Raw genomic sequence first — 20047 nt, forward strand, 5'->3', positions numbered from 1 at the left:
GAATTTAATCCCACCTTTGACAGCAAAAGCAACCAAGTCCTTCTGTGCAAGCTCCAGCATGCAGCACCTGGCATGGCAGGGCCTGCCCAAACCAGCAACTGCTCCTTTCAAAGAGGGGCTGGGCTTAGAGCTTTTTGGAAAGAAAAGGAAGAAACCCAAAAGATGTGTATTTAAAAAAATTCTGTGCTTAAATGTGTAGAGCATTTGACAAATTGGAAGCACGGTAGAAATACCAAACAGGCTTGGTTAGATTTTTGTTGCTAAAAAGGGATTTTCTCCTGCTGCTTTTCAAAACTTAAATTGAAATTTCCTGGAACAAAACATGTTCTTTTTTTTTTGCCCACTTCCCATGAAATAACATTTGTCCCCACATCTGCAACAGTGTGTATTCTCTCCCCTGTCAGTAACAAATTTAAAGTACAACTTCTGCATAAATGGAATTGTCGAAAAAGTCTTCAAATCTGAAATCACTCTCCCTATAAGCACATTTGGGACAAAAGGAAAGTATTTATACATGGAACTATTTAAAATAATTTCTGCACTAACAAAGCACGACTGAACTTTGTTACGAGGCGACGTCCTAGGCATGATCCAGCCATTTAAAACACAGGCATTACAGGCTGATTTCAGCCAAAACCAGCGGAGGGAGAGAGCTTTAAACAGAGCTGCATCTCAGCTGAGCTCAGACCTGGCTGTGTGTGAGGTGCAGGAGCACTGAACATCCTTCCCAGGCCGTGTTTAGCAGGAACACCACGGCTCCGGCAGCCAGCACCGGGAACGAGGCGCCTCACACACGGGGTAACAAAAGCACAGGCAGGCAAAACAGCAACAAGAGGGGAAAAAGAGTGTGTGCTGCATCATGCTTGACACATTCTTGACTTCCATTCAAAATGCAGGTTCTTGCAGGGTTTAATTTGCCAGAGCGCAGCAACGCCCGAGACATCAATTGCAAATGAGTGAATTCTGTGAATTAGCAACTTGAAGGCAGACCCAAAGCTTGCCCAAGTCAATAAAAAGGTGCCTGTCAACCCAGGGAGCTTTGTTTTAGGCTCCAAGTAAATACAGATGATAAAAAACCCTGATGTAACGCATCACCAAATGCATTTTCCTCGTTTCTTCAGAGAAGTTGAGAGCCATTTGTCATCTCCAACAGTATTTTAGTGAAGAAACACAGGAAAAACAGGAACATTGTGAGGGAAAAAACACAGAGCTTTTGCATCCAGAAACCTTCCCTGCCTGTTACAAAGATATTTGCTGAAGAGTTAGCAAACTGCTTTCTGGGAACAACAAAAGACTGAAAAATTGTGATATGAGGTAGTTCTATAATTATTTACACTGTGTGACATCATGGATGTAAAGACTGACACTGAGGCAGGCAACTTGTGGTGTTGGACTGGCAGGTGAAAACTGGAGCAATTCCAAAGCAGCAGAGTAACTCACCTTGCTTCCTGGTCTGTGCAGCTTGAAGCGATCATCTTTCATCAGGCTGGCTAACACCTTCTCCATCTTCAGCTCTGAAACACTGAGGCAACAAAGACAAAAAATTGCTGTTTCTCCTGCTTTGGAACACAGCGTGGAATGAGCCACAGAGTGGTAATGGAGAGCAAAACAATTGAGATTCACAGTTCGTCTTGAGAATTCATTCCTGAAATACACAAGGTCTTAGCCCACACACTCCCTCATCACCCCTGGAAGTGGAACTACTGTAAAATCCAAACCCCTGCTTTCAGTGGCACGGAGACACAGTTTCACCCACAGTTTTGTCACTGTTTTGAGTCAACAACACACACACACACACTCCAATTCTAGCAGAGCATCAAAATAACTGAGGGTGGACTTTCCATTCACTGGAAGGCTCCTTGGCTCTCAACCAAGAGGAACTGATTAAAGAAATAAATTGGATTACACTTCCATTATTTTCATAATTTTTCTTTCCTTGCACTGAGAAGCATCAGGACAATTGGGAAGCACCTGGTTAGTCTTTTCACCAAAAGAAACTCAAGAAAGAGCTCAAGCAGCTCATAACATTAATGCTTCTTGTAAATTTGTTTTGTAACTATAAATATGATCTGCAACCTCTACCTTGAACCTAGGGGTTGTCCAACATTTCTTTTTTCACTCAATGACATGGGCAGGAGCAGGTTGGTTGTGTAACTGTGAGAAAGAGACTGACTGAGGCACCCACAGGCTGGAAACACCTGCTCCACTTTGTTTGCTACTCCTGCCACATCTTGTCTCCCTCAGTTTAGCTCCCAGAGTCTCTGGAATGAGACACAGTGCTCAACCCTCACTCAAAGGATGGTACTTTCATGTTTGCACACATTTGTTTCCACCTGTGTTAATGACCATGCTCACAACACCAAAGAGCTGAAACTAAAGCTGTGCAAAGACACGGCTCCTTCCTCTCACAGTCACTCAAGCTCAGAGGGTAACAACAAAACCCCGAGGAACTTTTCCCATCAGCCGATTCCCCTGCAGCTTCCTCCCCTCTGGTCACATTTCTTTCTTTCCCAAGGATCCTGTGTGACTCCAGCTCCTTGCTACCTCGCTCAGGTCAAAGCTCAGAGGCACTTCCCAATGGACAAACTCACCCTCCAATTCATTTATAGCCTCAAAACCCCCTCTGACACCAGACACACAGTTTGATTTCCTCTCCTGCTCTGAGAACTCAGCTCCCCTCTCATCTGAAGTGCAAAGCCAAAGCCCAGCCCATTAGGGACTCCACAGCATTTTTTTTTTAAATACAGGAGACTCATTCAGCTGTCCTAGCCAGGCTTCACACTGGGCATTTATTTTCATTCTGTCGACTCACATTCCTCCTGTAGGCTCAACCAGATGATTTATTCTCCAGTCCTGCTTGCAAGACACTGCTGGGTCCTGCTATGGCCCAGATATGGAAATGTTTAGAAACCTGCTTCATTTCCAAGTGAGCAGTCCTGCTTAAAGGGGTATTTACAGGACACTAGAAATTCTTTGTCCTCCTTAATACTGTCTTAAGGGGCACACACACCCCAGGTGACAGCACAGGAACAGCTGTGCAGCTCCAGGCCATTAATATTACAGCTGCATCCAAACTGGGTTCCCTTTCCAAGGGAATTACTCAGACCATAAAAGCTGATGTCTGTGGGCCCAAATTTTGAGTAATGGGCAAAGGTCATTTCTAGGAAAGAAGCCAAGGAGTTCACTTGGGATTAAACCAATCTAAGGAAGAGAGAAATCTTTGGGGTCCAACAGTTCTCAGATTCCTGAATCTCAGCTGGTCAGAAAGCTGCCTGTGGTTTCTGGAAGGAAGCATTGCTGCTATTCTTCAATTTGTAAAGCACAGAAAGAAATTATAACAACAAAGATACCTTCTTCATTTCACTCCAAGCTCTCTAACACCTGGCTAGCAGGAATGGATGAATTTCTGCCACAGTGTTCGACAGGATATTGTCATCCTCACCTGCTCCCCATCCTTCCCAGCTAAAGCAACAAACACCTTTACTTTTGCAACCTGCCTTTTCAACCTCAGCCAGCTCAGCATCCCAGCACAAGGAAAGAAGAAGGTGCAGAGGAACAGCCATCCAGCCTGGAAGAGATGGGCCAGAGCGGCCATAGGACACCCTAGAAGGGAGAGCAGCCCCCCCATGTGCAGCTGGGCCACCCCATGCACAGATTCCTTCACAGAGGATGCAGAGACAGGCAGGGGAGTGATGGGGGAGAAAGGGAAATGGAGCATAAAATGACAACCGAGGGTTCCTCTGCCTGGTTCTGAAAAGTATAACAGCAAATTAAAACATAAATGGTAACCACTTAAGCAAGAGGAAAGCAGACCTCCCCCTTCCCCCTGCAAAGGTTGCTTTGACACGGCTATGAATGAAAATGTCAAACCTTTGACATTGATTTGTCGGAGTTGTCACCCCCTCTCGGGTCCTCCCCTCCCCTGGCGTGTCGCCAGCAACAGATCCCTGAACTGGGCTCACAGCAGGGAGCAGGGAGGGAGCCGGGAGGGGCAACAGCACAACCCCCGAGCAGGGAGGGAAACACGGGAGCAGGGAGGGAAACACTGGAGCAGGGAGGGAAACACTGGAGCAGGGAGGGAAACGTGCCTTCACGGTGATGCCTCCTCCTTTATAAATTAGTTAGGCTGCCGTTAGCAGATAAAGAAATTATCTGATAGCTGTCGAGGCAGGCGCTGCGAGATTGCAGCTGAAGGGGCTAGGAGAGACATAAAGGATAAAAAAAACACAACAAAAACCTCGCATTTCTTCTGCTTGTTGCCTCCTCCCTTTGAAGGGAAATCTGTTAGTTTTGCTTGGAGCTGAGACAGAACATTTTGGAGTCTATCCTTTTTTTTTTTTTTCCAAGAGGGAATGGAGAGAAAACATGAGTGTGCACGTGCCTGCACATCCACATTTACAGCTGGGCAGAGCAGCCACAACTTCCAGCCTGAAAGCCCAACCTGAAAGTTGCAGAGAGAGGAGGCAGCTTTGCTGAGCCCCAACAGGAATTAGTGATCTCCGCAGAGCCAAAGTGAGATCGTTTTGGCAAAGGCTGATGCTGCTTTTCCACACTGGAAGCCAAGGAGAGGCTTCAGGTACCGGTGAAAATTAATTGCAAGCGATTTCCAATTTCAAAGGCAGTCATCTCTAATTCCGAAGTGGATTTTCATCCAGGAACAAAGCCACGTCTGCTCTCATTACTTCCGACTCTCAACATTCCTGGACTTACTCCCATGCATGCTGGGGTGGGTGGAGGGGTTTAGGAAAAAACTCTGGGTCAGATCCTCATCCCCTGTAAACCAGCAGAGCACTGCTCATTTACACCAGCTGAAGGCTGCGGGGACACATCTCATGCTTTGTCTTCTTCAAAATACATATTTTATGAAGTATTTACATTTCAATAAACCCAGCGGGAACTTCATTTAAAAAAGGGAAAAAAAAAAAACCCCAACAAATTTAAAAAAAATTCACAACACCCAGTCATCCTCAACAAAAACCTGAAAGATTTAAAAATTAAGCTAAGAATGGGAAACAAAAAAAAAAAAAGCAAACTCCAGTAACTTGTGCAGACCAAGTCAAAAGCTACAAAGACTTAGGGTAAAGGAACAGAAATGAGCAGTGCTTAAGAGGCTCGGTGACAGTCCAACACACGCTGTCTTTCGCCCTCACACTGAATTAAATTGTCAGGATTATCACCATAATGCTCTGTTTATGAAGGGTAACGGCAATTTGTGCTGATGGCACTCGCTGCCTTGAGCTTCAAGCTGCCTTCCTGCATCTTCTCAGTAATTCATCAGCTCCCCGCTCTATCCCAGTGGCCCTTCTCCTCATCCAGTGTGGGAAGAGCAGAGAGGCCGGATCGCTCCGTGCCCGTCAGGCGCTCGCTGCCTTCCCTCTGAGGATGGGGGTCAAGGAAGGCAAATTACACTCCTTTCTGGCAAGCCCTTCATCTGCAGAACATAAAACAAACAAGCAAAACAAGAAAAGGCAATCCCCAGAGCTGTCTGGCTCTGAAAAGCGAAGGAGAAATAAATTCACATAAATCTCCCCCTGCTTATTCAGAGTCTTCAAGATTCCTGAAGACCATGGCCAGCTCAACAACAGGTCTCCTTAGCAGATGTAATTACCAGCCCGAGTGACACTTCCCTAAACTTGTTAAAAAACAACAACACTGGATAAAAGCATAAACATTTAAAATAAAAAGGAAGGAAATTTCCCTCTCCTTCCTCTAACACTACCAAAATATTATTATATAGAAAAATAGAACTTTCTACTTGGAGTTAAAAATTCACAATTATGTGGGATTTCACCTTTAAATGTCAGTGCTGTTTGTTACATGAAAAAAAACCCTGTCAGCTTAGCCTTCCATGTCTTGCTGGTGTCTGCTTAATAGATAGTTACCTGGGATGATGGATGGCTCTTTGTTAGACCACTAAATGGCTCACAGCCTAGAATAAGCCTGTATTTACTGCCAACATTTGTTTGTTTCAAGGATGCAAAACCAAATTCGATTCCAAGCAGCTCCACCCGACAGAAAGACAAGAAATAAAAGGGAACTAATTTGTGCATGAGTTTACAGGGCTCCATCAACACTGCTACAACACTGAAGGGACTTTGCTGATGTTCTCAAACGCTGAGAGACAGCAGAGCAGGGAGCAAGGGGAGGCACAAACACCCAGCTGGCTGCTGAGGAGGCTGGAGATCCTGCCTAGTGATGCTGAGCAGCCAGTTGTGGGTTTTCTCTACAAAAGGACCATTGTGCAAGCAGAGCTGGACTAAAATCTCATCGTGTGTCAGCCATCAGGTACCCGACTGCACACTGGGCTGGTTCTTACTGAGCCTGGCTTGCTCTCCTTGCTGCTACTCCCAAGTCCAAGCCAGAGCCAGGTAGGCTTGGAAGCACACTCCACTTTGGGTCTGCAGAGTCCACCCTCCCTTTTTGCCTTCCAGGACCACACTGGGCTCTCACCACTTGCCAAAGCCTCTCTTGTTCCTGTCACGAGCCGCTTAAAACAACACATCTTGGTCAACTAACTGCAGATATGACCCACAGCTCCCCAGCAATTTCTCCCCCAGATCTCTCCCAGAGGGCCAGCAGTCTCTGGCAATATGGTGCCATGCAGGCAGAGGGCCAGGGACCATCTGACAGGCTCGTTTGACTTGTGATCTCCACATAGTCACGATTTGAACCCAGGGCCAGAGAGAAAACAACGGAGAGCAAAGGATCTCCGACTATCCCTGCCCCTCACCACACACACTCACTCATGAACAGCCTGTCAGGCTGATGATTTTCACACACTTCCCTCTTCTCCTTTTGCTAGTCTGGGGCCAGGCCTGGATCACGAGAATTAATAAATTCTTATTAAAACCTGCACGAGGCACAGTCCCGCTGCAAGTGCCACGGAAGGTTAATTAGCAAGGATGAGCTGAAACTTTTGTTGGCGTTTCTGACTCACTTAATCTTGTGAGAAGCCAGCAAGCTGACATATTCTGCCTCCGAAGGCGCCAGCACGAGCAGGCTGCTCCCGCGGCAGCCGATGCGCGCCGTCCTCCCGATCCGGTGGATGTATTCCGCAGGTGAAGCCGGAGCGTTGTACTTCAAGAAGGGGGGAAAGAGCAATTAACGGGATGTTAATTAGAAACCACACACCCAGCCCGCTCACCTGGAACAAAAGGCACACCCCACACGCTGCACCTCCCGAGGAATTGGGCTGTTTGTAACACGCCTCATCCCCGGAACCATCACTCAGCCCCTCAGCCGCGGCGGTTTTTTGACATGTGGATGTGACATGTTGGCCAACTTTCAGATAATAGGACAGTTTTCCCCATCTCAGTGTCTCTCTCTGCCTTTTACATTTTATTTCTATACAGAAACCTGTTCGCTTCCCCTAAAAAAAAAAAATCAAATCTAATCAAATCTCACACCAAAGAGCGCCCAGGGCTGCCCACGTGGAGCAGGGAGCTGCCTGCTCTGCATTTGGGAGAAAAACCACAAAACAAAAAACACCTGATGCCAATTTGGAGTTGGGCTAAATTGCTTTGTTTGGATTAAAGCAAATCATAGCTGGTTACAGGGTAGAATAAATCTAAGAGAGAGGAGGGATTGCTTTCAGCAGTCCATGATACAGGTAGCAACTGTCCTTCCCTGTCCAACTACCAGGCACCATGAAAATGTTCCTTCAAGACCCCCCAAATTTAGCACTGCCTCTCATTTACCTCACTGGGAATCAAAACTGCCCAGCCATTTGCAAGATCTGATAAAGGGTAACACATTTCCCTCCCTTTAACCTCTCCCTATTCTTTCCCCCCCCCTCCTTCCTCTCTTTCCTGGAAAAAATGAACAAGCACAGAGATACTGCTCAGAAATGAGCCCTCAGCAGTTTAACTGGAAAAAACCCAACAACCAAAGCCCACTCTAGTGTTTATACCTGTGCCCTCTGGCAAAGTTTCTACTGGCTAGAGGTGTGAGTAAGATGCTGTGAGCAATCTAATTGCTCCCTGCAGGTCCTTGCTCTTGGACACAGCTCTCAGGACAGCTGAGATTTCGCCTTCTGGACACACAGAAGTCTCCCAGGGCTTTAGGTAATTTGCACTGCGTTCTAACACTGGCAACTATATCTTTGGTTAAATTATATTAATATACAGATCTGGGAATTAAAGACTTCACTTCCACAGCCTTCATCGACTAGCTGGCTGCTACAATATCATTCTTTTTTTTAAAAAACACAAAAATCAAATCAAATTTGTTACCTGAAGGGATGAGGTAGAAATTAAAAAGCTTTGTTGAGGCTCTGTGCCCTGTTCCTTTTACCCAGGTGTCGCTTGATACATGTGAATCTCTGGATCAGTTTTTCCTCCATTCAACTAACCTTTTTTTAATTATAAATCTTTTATAGAAATGAAATCTGTCTCATGCTCTCAGCCTCCTCTTTGAAACGACAGGCTGCTATTTTTAAGGTTCAATCCATCTTCCTTTGTTTCTATTTTTTTTTTCCCTAGGACTGTATTTCTGTCAACAGCAGTGCAGCAGTGTGGGGTTTTGTTGGGCTTGTTTTCTTCATGGAAAATCTGAACCATGCAGTTCTGCTGGAAGTTGGATGCCTGCAGCTACTCAGCCCCAACCCAGCCAAGCCTTACTCAGAACTCTCAGGTCACTGCACTGACACTACTGGGCTACTCAATGTTTAACATTAGGAATGAACTCAAACTCCTCATGGAACTGCCTCCCCAGCAAGCTCAGGAAAACAGGAACAGAACTGCAAGAGATGGTCAGGATTTCACAAAATTTGGCTTCCTGGGTGAGGAAATTGAGGGTGCTTCATCTCCAGCCAGGGGAAACTCTGGTAACATCAGTTATTAAAGAGAAAAACAGACCAAGGCTATCCTAGCAATGGTTTATCCTGGCAAAACCCAGAGTCCCAGTGCTGCAGTCAGGAACTTGTGGGTCTCCCACACCTGCAGGCGTCAGCACCAAGACCAGCAAACTGCAGGAAGGTTCTGGACTGGGAAGGGATTTCATCTGAGCAAGGCTGCAGTTAACACACACAGACACACAGAGCAAACCCACCTGTACAATCCACGTCACTTGAGGCAGGTCCAGCCCCCGTGCTGCTACATCCTTTAAAATTAATAAGGAAATCACTTTAGTAAAAATCCTTTGGAGGTATCAGCAAAGTGAGGAGTCTTCAGGGATGGCAACTATGTCTGAAAGCCACTGGCTATACAAGTAGGAATTTTATGTGTCTCATTTGGGGAGAGATGGACTGAAGGTCAGAAATAACACTGAGGGTTTAAAATGTTGGATTGTTGGCAGTCAAAAATGCAAAGCAATCAAAAACGATCCACTACTATGGCCCAAAGCCTGGAAGACACAAACACCTATTTCAGGATGGTGGTGTTGAATTACAGCATTTTGCCACAGCCCCTGAGAGAATCCACTGTGTAAATGGTAGTGATACCTTTGGTTCTTCAGTTTGTTTCACTGATGAAAAGAGAGCTGCTCATGAGCACCTACTACCCCAACACAGAGAGGCAGAATTAAACATCTGAAAGGCAGCACTAGTTCTGAGCACACCTTTATCCACAGCAAATCTAAGTACTAAAACCAGGCTGCTTATGATGAAAAGGGAGAAAAAACATAAAGGCCAATGGTCAAGAATCCCTGGCCTTGGGTGGAATGTCCAAAGATACAGTGATCTCTACCTACAAATAACTAGTTGTTTCCTAGGTGATGGTCTGAAGTTGAGGAGCAGATGACTTGCAGGTCATCTGGCCGTAAAATAAAAGGCAAATAAACAATTTAGCAGAATCTGCAGGAAGCTGGAGCACAGCTTGAGGAGAGGGGACTTCAGCTATGCCTTAGATTTGCACCAGTCTGGCTTTGATTTGGAGAAACAAAATGCAGCTACGAAGAAAGGAGTCTGAAGCTGCTGTCAAGGTGTTATCTGATGTGCCAGCTGGTGAGAAAACCCATCAACTTGGAGAAGGACTTGAATGAGACCCTTCAGTTATCCACAGCCAGGTATCTCCAAAAACATACCCCCTTCGGAGAGAAAAGAGAGTTTAAATGCTATCCAAAACAGAGAGTGCAAACACATTTCAATCTCCCTTCTTGATTTTCTGTTCATTAGTAATGTCCTCACATACTCCTTGGATTTTACATTCACCAGGCGCAATAGCAGAGCAGGTGTGCAGATTTAACTCTGTTAGGAAATGTTTTGCAACACATGTATCTTTTAGCTACTTGCAAAATAGAATATATTAAGGACGTAAGCAGGAGCTTAATGTACTAAAAATGTGTCAGCCACCCACTGAAGTGTTTTCATGCAACTCCCACACACGTTAAAAGAATGGGAAGCTGATGTTTTGGCAGCAAAGGCCTTCCCATAAGCACTAAGCAGGCTGTTTTGTGGCTCCAAGTGCAGTAAAAGAGGAGACACTTTCCACAGCGCCCACTCCGAAATAATGCACACTCGCGCTCCAACACGCTCATTAAGGAGTGACTTGTTCCCAGAGTCAGAATGAACAGATGTACAAAAAGCCATTTAAAGGAGGTTGGAGAAAATAAATCAAGGGGAGTCAGGAAGCGTGTAGAGCAGTTACCAGGATAACAAGACTATAAACTCTGCAGCACGATCAGACAGGAGCGCTGACGGCTGATTCCGAGCTGGCTGGCTCTGTTCTTCCAGCTGACAAGGCTTTGGTCTTTTCCCTTACTGTGCTCTTCCTCACACCCAGGAGCTGAGGAAAGGCTGTCTGAGGAGAGGGCTCTGACCTTGGCACAGGGCAGTTTCCCCAAAATAAACCAACAACCAAGACACCCGTGTGGTCTGGAGCACCTCTAATATGAGGAGGAGTGGACAGCACGGGCAGGAGCCATTCCTCTCATCCACCCAGATTCTTTCCCTACCCTTCCAAGATAATTTTCTCAACATCTCAGCTTGGAAAAATCACTGCCACAGTCAGCATTTTCATGTGCATTTGCCCAAGCTGAAAAGGTTCACTAAAAGCCTCATAAACAGCCAGGGAGAACATTTTAGGAGAAGGCTTTCTCTCATCACCAGCCCTGCATTCATGATCGCTCTCACAGTGCCACCAACTCCACTCAGTTGTTACAGACACGCAGCAGCAGCTATTCTCCTGGGGTTTTCCTTGGCTCTCTTTCACAAGTCTCTTGGGATTTACTGGTAATTGGAGTGTTTTGCAAACTCTCAAAGATTCCTCAGTATCAGTCCACCTGCGTCTCCTAAAGCTCCTTTTCCTCAAAGACCCTGGTAGAGAGCAGCAAGGTAGGACTAGGGTAAAAAGTTTGAGTTGATTTGCTTTCCTCTGCTGGCAGGGCCCATGAGTTTCAAGTTCTCAGAATTTTAGAAAAATATTTGTGGGTCACCTTTCCAGGAGAGAGAATACAGCTCAAACAGCAACCATCCAGTTTTACATTTATTCCACACGCAGAAGCACTAACCTGCTGCCAGTACTCTTTCAAGAAGCCCAAGAGATTTCCAGTGTACCACTCTCCCCTCTTTTCCACTGCCTCAGATGGCACTGCCCCTTCCATGTGTGACCTCACACCACCATTCCTTAATTACAGGGAAATCAAGGATATGACACCTCAGCAGGTTGCTGCTGCCTCCTTTCCATGGGCAATGGAAGGGCTAATTCTTCAGTGACCATCTCATGGGAGCAAAAAACCAAAAACAAACCTACACCAGTGCCATTTTAAATGATAACCTGAAGCCTTAACCACATTCCTGCCCTGATCCCAACTGCAAGGCACACAAGGGCACAGGATCAAGGAACAATCCACCTGAGGGATGCTAGAAAGGCTGAAATTTCTGCTTTGAACAATTCATGTTACCAGCCTGGGCTTGTGCTTGGGGGGGTACAGGGGTGGGTTCAAGAGAATGGGGTACAGAAAATGGGGTACAGGGGGTGGGTGCCAGGGAATGGAGGGCAAAAAGGTCACACTGAAAGCGAGTCCTGTCACTGCAGAAGATGAGAACCAACAGGGCCACAAAAGTTTTGCAAGGGCCTTGGTTTGCTCAGTCCCTCTCACACAATCTAATTAGGGCAAAGGAAATTGCTAAAGTTGCTTTTGAAAGACACTCAATGGTGAGGTCTTGAAGGCCCTGAGCTTGACAATTGGCTGCCTACATGAGGCCTAGAAGTACAGATGGAAGGCAGCTTGCTCAGGTGCCAGGCTGTCAGTTGGATTAAAATGACTCATTTATTTACCAAAGAACCTCACAAAGTGCTTTAGCTAACAGGCAGAGAGGGCCTAACGGCTCTCCAAGCTGGGGAAGAAGCTCTCGCGCCTTCCCGGCCTGCCAAAAGTCATTACTGCCGAGTGTGGAAAGCCATCAGCAGGGTAGAGACCCCCGTCGGCAGGGTGACAGATTGGGCTGCGTAATCAGAGGAGGAAGGGGAGAGCACAGAAGCTGTCAGAGGCGAAAGCTCTTGGCTGGGGCCGCCAGAAAACTGGCAAGATGAGTTAGCGTGACTGAGTAAACAGCAAACAATCTCCAAATGATCTTTCCTCCCTCCCTGGAAGAGATGAACTTGTTTAAAAGGCACATCCCAAAGGAAGCCGCAAAGAACTTTCAGTGAAGGAGAGAGAAATAAATCTGGATGAGACCCTCTGAGATACATGGCCCTTCTTTATTTTCTTGTCTGCCAGCTTATATTGTCTGGCAAAAATATTTTATGGGCTATATTAATATACATATGACATAGAGCAAATTAATAAAAGGAACAGCAGGTCCCATTGCTTACTAGAGCGGAAAGATGGGTGGAGAACATGGCATAAGGGACAAGGGAAGGACGGCGACATTATTTGTGTTGCTCTTTTGTGAGCCAGGTTTCCAAATTTTGTGGGCACAGAACACGATTTCGCAGTGAAAAGAACAGAACCGCCTTTCTGCAGAATATCTTTTTTTTTTTTTTTTGCTGATATGAAGAAGAGTGTCAGAAAAAGCAATGCCCTCAGAGGCAGGAGGTGGTCACAGAGCCTGGCTGCCCTTTGGACATCTGCGTTGGGGAGGCACCTGTAATGTGGGACTGGTGCAAAGTGTATCTCTATATTAAGGTGTCCATATGGTCCCCATTACTGTGGTAACAGGCCACCTCCTGCTTTCAATGCATTTGTCCTCCCAACATCTCTGTAAGATGGAACTGTGCTACTTTCCCCATTTTACAGATGGGGAGTTGAAGCACAGGGAGATTTTGGACTCGAGACACACAGCTCACTGTGCTTAACGTGCTGACCATGTGCCAGCTGAGCCCGAGTCCCCGGCACCGGCAGGAGCTGCATCCCTGCCTTGCAGGAAATGCAAAGCAGCTTAGATTGAAGAGGAGGAGGGTTACAATAAATGTGTTACCTTACACCACCCTCGTCATGGCAATCCAGGTTACTCCACATAATCTCCCATTTATGACCATTACCTCCCACTTGTGACAGGTCAGGAGCAAACCCACAACTCTTGCTGCCCAACTGACACGGGGCTACTTGCCTGGTCACCCCAATTCCACGTTCACCTGCACTGAGTCTGTGGCACAGCAGGAAATCAAAACACATCTCCAGTGTCTCAAGAGGGGAATCCCATCCACCGAGATTTCTTTATCCAAATTCTTCCTACCTTGTCAACAGTTGCTCCTTTCCTGACAGATTTTTCCTGTCACAGGCTGCATTTTCCCTTCAAACCTTCTCAGCCAGGAATTGCTAGCCTAGTGATTGCAATGGTTTTGCTTTCTCTTTGTCAAAAATTGAGCATTTACCTCCTTTCCAAACCCATTAAATTGGAATTTCAAAAACAAGATATGTACCTGACATTTCTCAGTTATGTGAATCAAGGATAACTAAATTTAGCTATTTATTTTTCAGAATTTACCAAACACTTTTTAGCTTCAAAACGATCTACACCACTGAATGATTTAAGCTCTGCTCTCCTCCCTAGTTCTGACACTCAAGTATTACCTCTGTATAGAAGGAAACCAAGTTACAGTTCCACTTATGCACTGCAAAGATGCATTTTGACCTTGATAAATCACTGAAAGGTTGTACACACAAAGCAGAACCAGAAGGTAACAAGTAGAATTTTACAGGTGACATAATAAATAATTTGGCAACACTAAATCAAACACTCTATACACATGGCACTCCTAGTTTGAGCTGTGGGCAGAAAAAAGGAAAAAAATCAGCTCCCCACACTCTGAAAAAATTGCAACTGGTTTCCTTTAAGAATAACGTGCAGCAAGAACAGGAGTCATTTCAGAGCTGGAGAGGGTTTCTCAGCTCTAATTACTCCCGATCGCTGTAATTTACAGGTTTGCAGTGGGTAGAAATCGCCAAGATTCACACGTTTTCAGATCAACAGCTGCCACTATTAGAGAGCAAATCGTGCAGCCTTCTGCACCACTGCAGCAGCCTGTGGCCCTGGCAGGTCAGGAGCGAGAGGCAAAGGTGCCACCACAACCCAAGGGTGCCAGCAAACTTCAGCAGAGGACAAGAATGTCACCCTCAGCACCCTTGGAAGGAGCTTGAAGGGCACAAGGCAAGGAGAGCAGCAGAGCATGTGCTTTGCCTTCTCTGGTTGGGCTCCCCTTTCCACCTCTGCAGGTGGTTGTTTTTAACCCTGGGGTAGTTACTAAGATGGGAAATAACCCATTCCATCCAGTTTTCCTGGCAGTTCTAGGGCACACTACAAATCAGGATTGCAATCTACTGGCTGCATGTAGGGGGCAAGGTTCCAGCTTCAAAGGAACAGACTTTTCCAGACATAAGACCAAGCAAAATACTTGGTGGCCTCTAATATAAGACATCCATTTTTCCTGAATTTGGTAACTCAGCAGAAGATCATGTCAATAGTTTGCAAAGAAGGCCCCAGTCCTTACTGAACATGTGAGATGCAGAAAAAGGAGATGACTTTCCTCAAGGTCAGACAGTGAGCTGGAATTAGAGCTCAGTGCCAATTCCTCTGGTTACCCTCAGGGATCAGACAGCCCCATTAGTGTGGAGCTGCAAAGGGACTCCAAGTTACTCACAGTGCAAAGCAAGATGCCAGTCTTGGATTTTAGGAACTCTTGGAAGACCTCTGTCCTTTCCTAGAAGATTGAAAATGAAGAATTAAAAGGCTGCTTATGCACATTACAATCAAACACAAAGCAAATCAGCTAAGGTTACAATTTAACTGTGTTCACTAGGTCATGTAAAGATCCACAAGCAAAGGAATTGGCCTCACGAGTGCCAGTCAGACTCTTCCTGCAAATGGAAAAATCTGTGGCACACAGGTGTGGTCCCAGGTAGGAAGGCAGTGTCTGGGGAAGCCTGGATGCATTTGGGCAAATCAGAGCAGCCAACACCTCCACGGTTTGCACAGAAGCACAGCCTGTGTGTGCCAGAAAACAGGAACTGTTTGACATGGAGAGGGGATCCACAAAGGATTAGGCAGCACCAACAGAAGCACTGGCACACTTTATGGGCAAGACAGGCTTTTGTGGAACCAAGCAAAGCTGGACATGTTCACTGCTGTCTGTCCAGTCACACGATGGGCAGGATAAGCCCATTTTGTTGACACAGTGATATAATCACATCACAAGAGATCAGCCTCATCCTGTGCCCAATGGGGCGTGCACGCAGCCACTGCTCTGACTCTGGAATTGCTGAGTGTCAGGGATGCTCAGCTGCAGGCTGAACTGCTGCGGGACAAGGCTGCAAAGTAACAGGGCAGGAGAGATGGCCAGAAATCCCTGCCCGAGGGGAAAGCAGGCTCCCTCCCATGCTTGCCCTTGCACTGGCAAAGGCCACCAATGGGGCTGATGACACTGGGACAGAGGCTGCTCCTTCCACCAGGGTCAGAGGCAGGTGCTCCCCAGCCTTGCCCCATCTCTGCTCTGCACCACCACAACTCCTGCAGCCCCCAGTCCTTACATGAGCTCAGGCCCACAGGGAGAGCCATCTGCAGCACCCAGATCCCAAATTACCCCCCAGCAGCCTCAGAGCCATTAAAGGGAACTGCAGGAACCCAGTACAGCTCCTCAGCGCCCTTCAAAAGCCTGCTGCCTTGTCAGTCCCCAAACCTTCCCAAGCACATTCCAGTTATTTTAACTAACAGCTTTGGGGTGTGGTTTTTTTTCTTGATAAAAGCCACAAAAACTGACTCTACAACTCACATTACATCTCAATGTTATTTGCTATCTCTGAGCACCAATAACCGAAGTTCTCAGCAGAACTTGGTCTTCACTTGCCAATATCACCTCTGCACCTACACTCCCTTTCCTGCTTGCCCTCCAAAATATCCTTATTTCCACGTTTCAAGCCTTTCCCTGGAGTTCTGGCTAGGAGCTAAGTGTTACCTTGATGATAGAGAAGAAACCTTACATACTCGACTCCCAGCTAGAGGTGCTGTTCTAGAAAAGAAGGGAAACTTGGGCCTTGCTGACACACTGAACCCTCTGCTGACAAAAATTAAAGAAGAGAGCACGCTGTATCTTGTTGACAATGACAGCAGCCGTGCTCAGCAGTACCATATGGGATCCACAATTTAGCTCCATTAATGCTCTTAATTTGAAGACATCAAGCACTAATTACACACTGGGTACTAAAAAGGCAAAACCCTTCCCCTGGTGCCAGCTACTTAGTGGTGTTCTGTTGGCTTAACAGCTGGTCAGGGTAGAGTTGGGCCAGACCAGGCCTGCTCACTTGCTCAGGCAGGCAGGTTGAGGAAAGGCCAGACTGCAGGGACAGCAAAGCACATGTTTCTGGTCTCCACAGGATGGGAATGAGTGAGAAAAACAATGGCTCTTCACCTCTTGCTTCATCAGAAGAGCTCTATTCATTTACCATCTCTGCTGTGCAGCTCAGAGTAGAGCGGCAGCTCTCTCCATCACAGACCAAGGGCAGGATCTGGGCCTGAACTTCCAAGGGAGGTCTCTCAGCTACTGAAACTCTGCAGTGACAGTTCATCTGACACTCTCCTCCTGGCCTCCCAGCCCTCTGTAGCAAGGTCCAACCTCTCCAATAGGTCCAAACCTATTTTGGAGTAATCACTATTACAATGCTGTTATTCCATCCCAGGGAAAACAGCAATCTGTCAAGACACTGCTCTTCAAAACCAAAGCCAAACTGCTCCAGCCTCATTTAATGGGGACAACTTATTAGGTAGTAATATTTAGGGGCTTGGATAAGGTTTTCCTTTGGCATTAAAAGTCTGTCTTGACTGCATGAGAGAGAAACACAGAGACATAAATGGTTTAGTGCATCCACTGGGAATAGAGAATGGCTGCTCTGCTTGCTGAAATAACACATTTGCTTCTTCAGGTGTGTTTTTCAGATACAGCTACCAAGGTACTTTCCAGAAATGGGACAATATCCTTATTCTCATTAGCAGATGGAAGACTGAGGCCCCTAGAGGTGAAATGACTCTCTGTCCTCTCTTCTGCCCTCCTCCCCAAAATAGCCACATAATAAATCACAGGGAAAAAGGAATAAAACTGTGGATCCTGACATTTTGAGAGTGCTTACTTCCTGTTCCATGTTGCCGTGCAGACGCAGAAAATGTAAGCTCACAGAGGAGAGGGGTGAATGTCCAGGTTGTTCTGACTCTGGCCCTCCTGCAAGGACCTTTACAAGGAGCTCGTGGTAGAATTCCACTTGTTCACAGCTGGAGAAAAAGATGATCATCTTGTGGCGCTTTTCAAACTGCAAGAACAAGAGAATTGCACATGACCACTTCCAAAGGCCTCTCCCAATTCCCAGATCATGAAAAGATCCAGGTGGTTTACACTTCTGGAGATGTAATTATCTGGGAAAGGATTACAGAGTCTGACACCAAACAGAGAGCCCACAACAGAAGAATGACTACACGCTGCACAGGGATCTCTCTGCCAGCATGAAAGACACAACAGCACCTCAGCTCTCTTGTGGTTCAAGATGCACTTCAAAGCCCTGGATCTAATCCATGCTATCCTCAACAGAGGAACAGATAAAGGAGTTGGAAAGGGCAAAGGGCTACTTAGTAATATAAATGCAAACAGAGTCTCACCTTGCATTTCTGCAGGATAAAAGCTGCTAACGTGACAAGCCTCAGTTTGCTGGGGACCACCATGACATACTGCTGGAGTGTCTCTGGAACAGCAAAGTTTTCCTGCTCCATGCAGTTTGATGAACTGCTGGCTTCCCGATCTGTTTGTGATGCTGGTTTAGGCACCTTCTGGATTTCATCTGCTATGGAAATGCTGACGGGGTCATTCAAGCTGATATCAGCCAGGCGTGTCACTCCTAAAGCACAGAAATGAGAGACACGTGAGGCCCAGTCTGGCCTGGGATGATGCACTCTCAAAAAAAAACCAACTAACACAATTCCAGTGAAAAGGAGTGGAGGGGCAAGAACCCAGTGAGCCACCCTCAGACACTGACAGCACCCACTCACAAACCTCAGCCTTTTTAGAGTTTTTAGAGCTTACCAGGCTTAGCTCTATGGACTCCACCAGAACCTTGACAAGACACTACTTCAGCTGACTGTGCTATTTTACAGTACATGAATGTCTTGATGGACAGACAGCATTTGGCAGGCTACTTTTAAATGTGTGTGGGAAAATCTCAGATCTTCCCTCTGTCAAGAGTGCAGAAGTCAGGAGGCCTGGCTCAGTTCCTGGTACAGAGCAAAGCATACAACAGCTCTCTTACAATTCCTTTTTGCCCTAATTCTGCATTTGTAAAGCAAATAAATGGACTTTCAGGTTCATGGTGACTTTGCTATGGAATTTGGGAGACATCCGTGGAGACCATGGAAGTACATACACTGACAGAAATTCCAGTAATAAAGGAAGTGCTGTAAGCCTAAGAAATTAACAAAAATTACCAGGAAATTAATAGGAAATTGATTCCACTCCTGCAAAGGGCTTCAGACTGGGCTGTAACAGAGTAACTCAACCAAGTACTCTGCAGTTGCCTGTGCATTATTCAGCTACAAGAGCCCCCATCTGTCCATAACCCACCTTCGGTGAGGGTGGCTGACAGCAGCACATTCTGACGTGTCTCTCTCTCAGCATTTAAAGCATTGAGGATCACAGCCACATCCTTCTCAAAGCCCAGGTCCAGGATCCTACAGAAACAGCAGAGATGGCTAAAGGTGCTGTAGGAAGGAGAAAGTCTTAATACTGCATGACATCTTTGCAATGAACAATTGTCCAACAATCTGTCCAAAGCGGGTATTTCGTCCTAATCCCAGACATCTGGTGCTTGGCTGAGGCCCCTGAGCATGAATGGATTAAAATCACACCCTCTCATAATTTAAGAAGCTATTTAGTGAATTATGATGCAGAGGGTATTGTAATAATCCTCCATGTCTGAACACTTAGAAGTTTACCTGTCTGCTTCATCAATAATCAGCCACTGGGTGCGACGGAAATGAATACATTCCGTGGACCTGATGTGATCAACCAGGCGGCCAGGAGTGGAGATGAGGATATTTATCCCTTTCCGTAACCTGTGCAGATTCAAAACCAAAAAATAAAAGCCAGCTACGAGAAAGAAAAGAAAGAAAAAACAACCCCATGCAGGTTAGAACGGAATAGGACCCAGAGTGAGGAACTGGAACCTACAGAGGGAAAAAATGGCACAGTAAAATCAGGACAGCACCTTCTCACTGATAAAAACTGATTGGTTTTGCCCAGCTAAAATTTATCCTTGATCATCACTGATACTCTGATACACAGAGGCACACTCAGTGCTAAGGACAGAGTGGAAAGAAATATTAATAATATTAAAAAAAAAAAAAAAAACTAACACACCCCAGCTAGGTTTTCTTTTCTAATTGAGTACTTGCTTTACTGTCAAGAGTAAACTTCTTTTTGTGTATGATTATATAGAGAGAAATGAAAATTCCATTTTGGATTACCAGCTTACAATTCAATTCTTGAAAAGGGGAAAGAAAGGAATTTTTAACACCAGGAAATCTCTTCTCCAGAAAGCAATTTCCCCCATAACAAATACAGTTGGTGGTAAGCAAATACAGGTGTTTGTCAGAAGAGGGGAAAAAAATACTGACACAAGAGCTCATCTTCTCAGA

General features: G+C 46.0%; 1 protein-coding gene across 2 annotated transcripts in view; it reads right to left on the minus strand.

The window, feature by feature from the left end:
- Window positions 1-20047, minus strand: part of DDX31 (DEAD-box helicase 31) — a 43376-nt gene that overhangs the window by 17749 nt on the left and 5580 nt on the right. For both annotated transcript variants that reach the window (XM_038156265.1, XM_038156266.1), the window contains exons 10-17: window positions 19346-19465; window positions 18975-19081; window positions 18020-18255; window positions 17500-17676; window positions 15021-15080; window positions 9049-9099; window positions 6938-7077; window positions 1441-1522 (exon numbers count right to left, since the gene is read on the minus strand). In XM_038156265.1, the coding sequence (XP_038012193.1) occupies window positions 1441-1522; window positions 6938-7077; window positions 9049-9099; window positions 15021-15080; window positions 17500-17676; window positions 18020-18255; window positions 18975-19081; window positions 19346-19465 (973 nt within the window). The remainder of the gene's footprint in view (window positions 1-1440; window positions 1523-6937; window positions 7078-9048; window positions 9100-15020; window positions 15081-17499; window positions 17677-18019; window positions 18256-18974; window positions 19082-19345; window positions 19466-20047) is intronic.

Source organism: Motacilla alba, chromosome 17 (genome assembly GCF_015832195.1).
Source record: "Motacilla alba alba isolate MOTALB_02 chromosome 17, Motacilla_alba_V1.0_pri, whole genome shotgun sequence".
Lineage (NCBI taxonomy): Eukaryota > Metazoa > Chordata > Aves > Passeriformes > Motacillidae > Motacilla > Motacilla alba.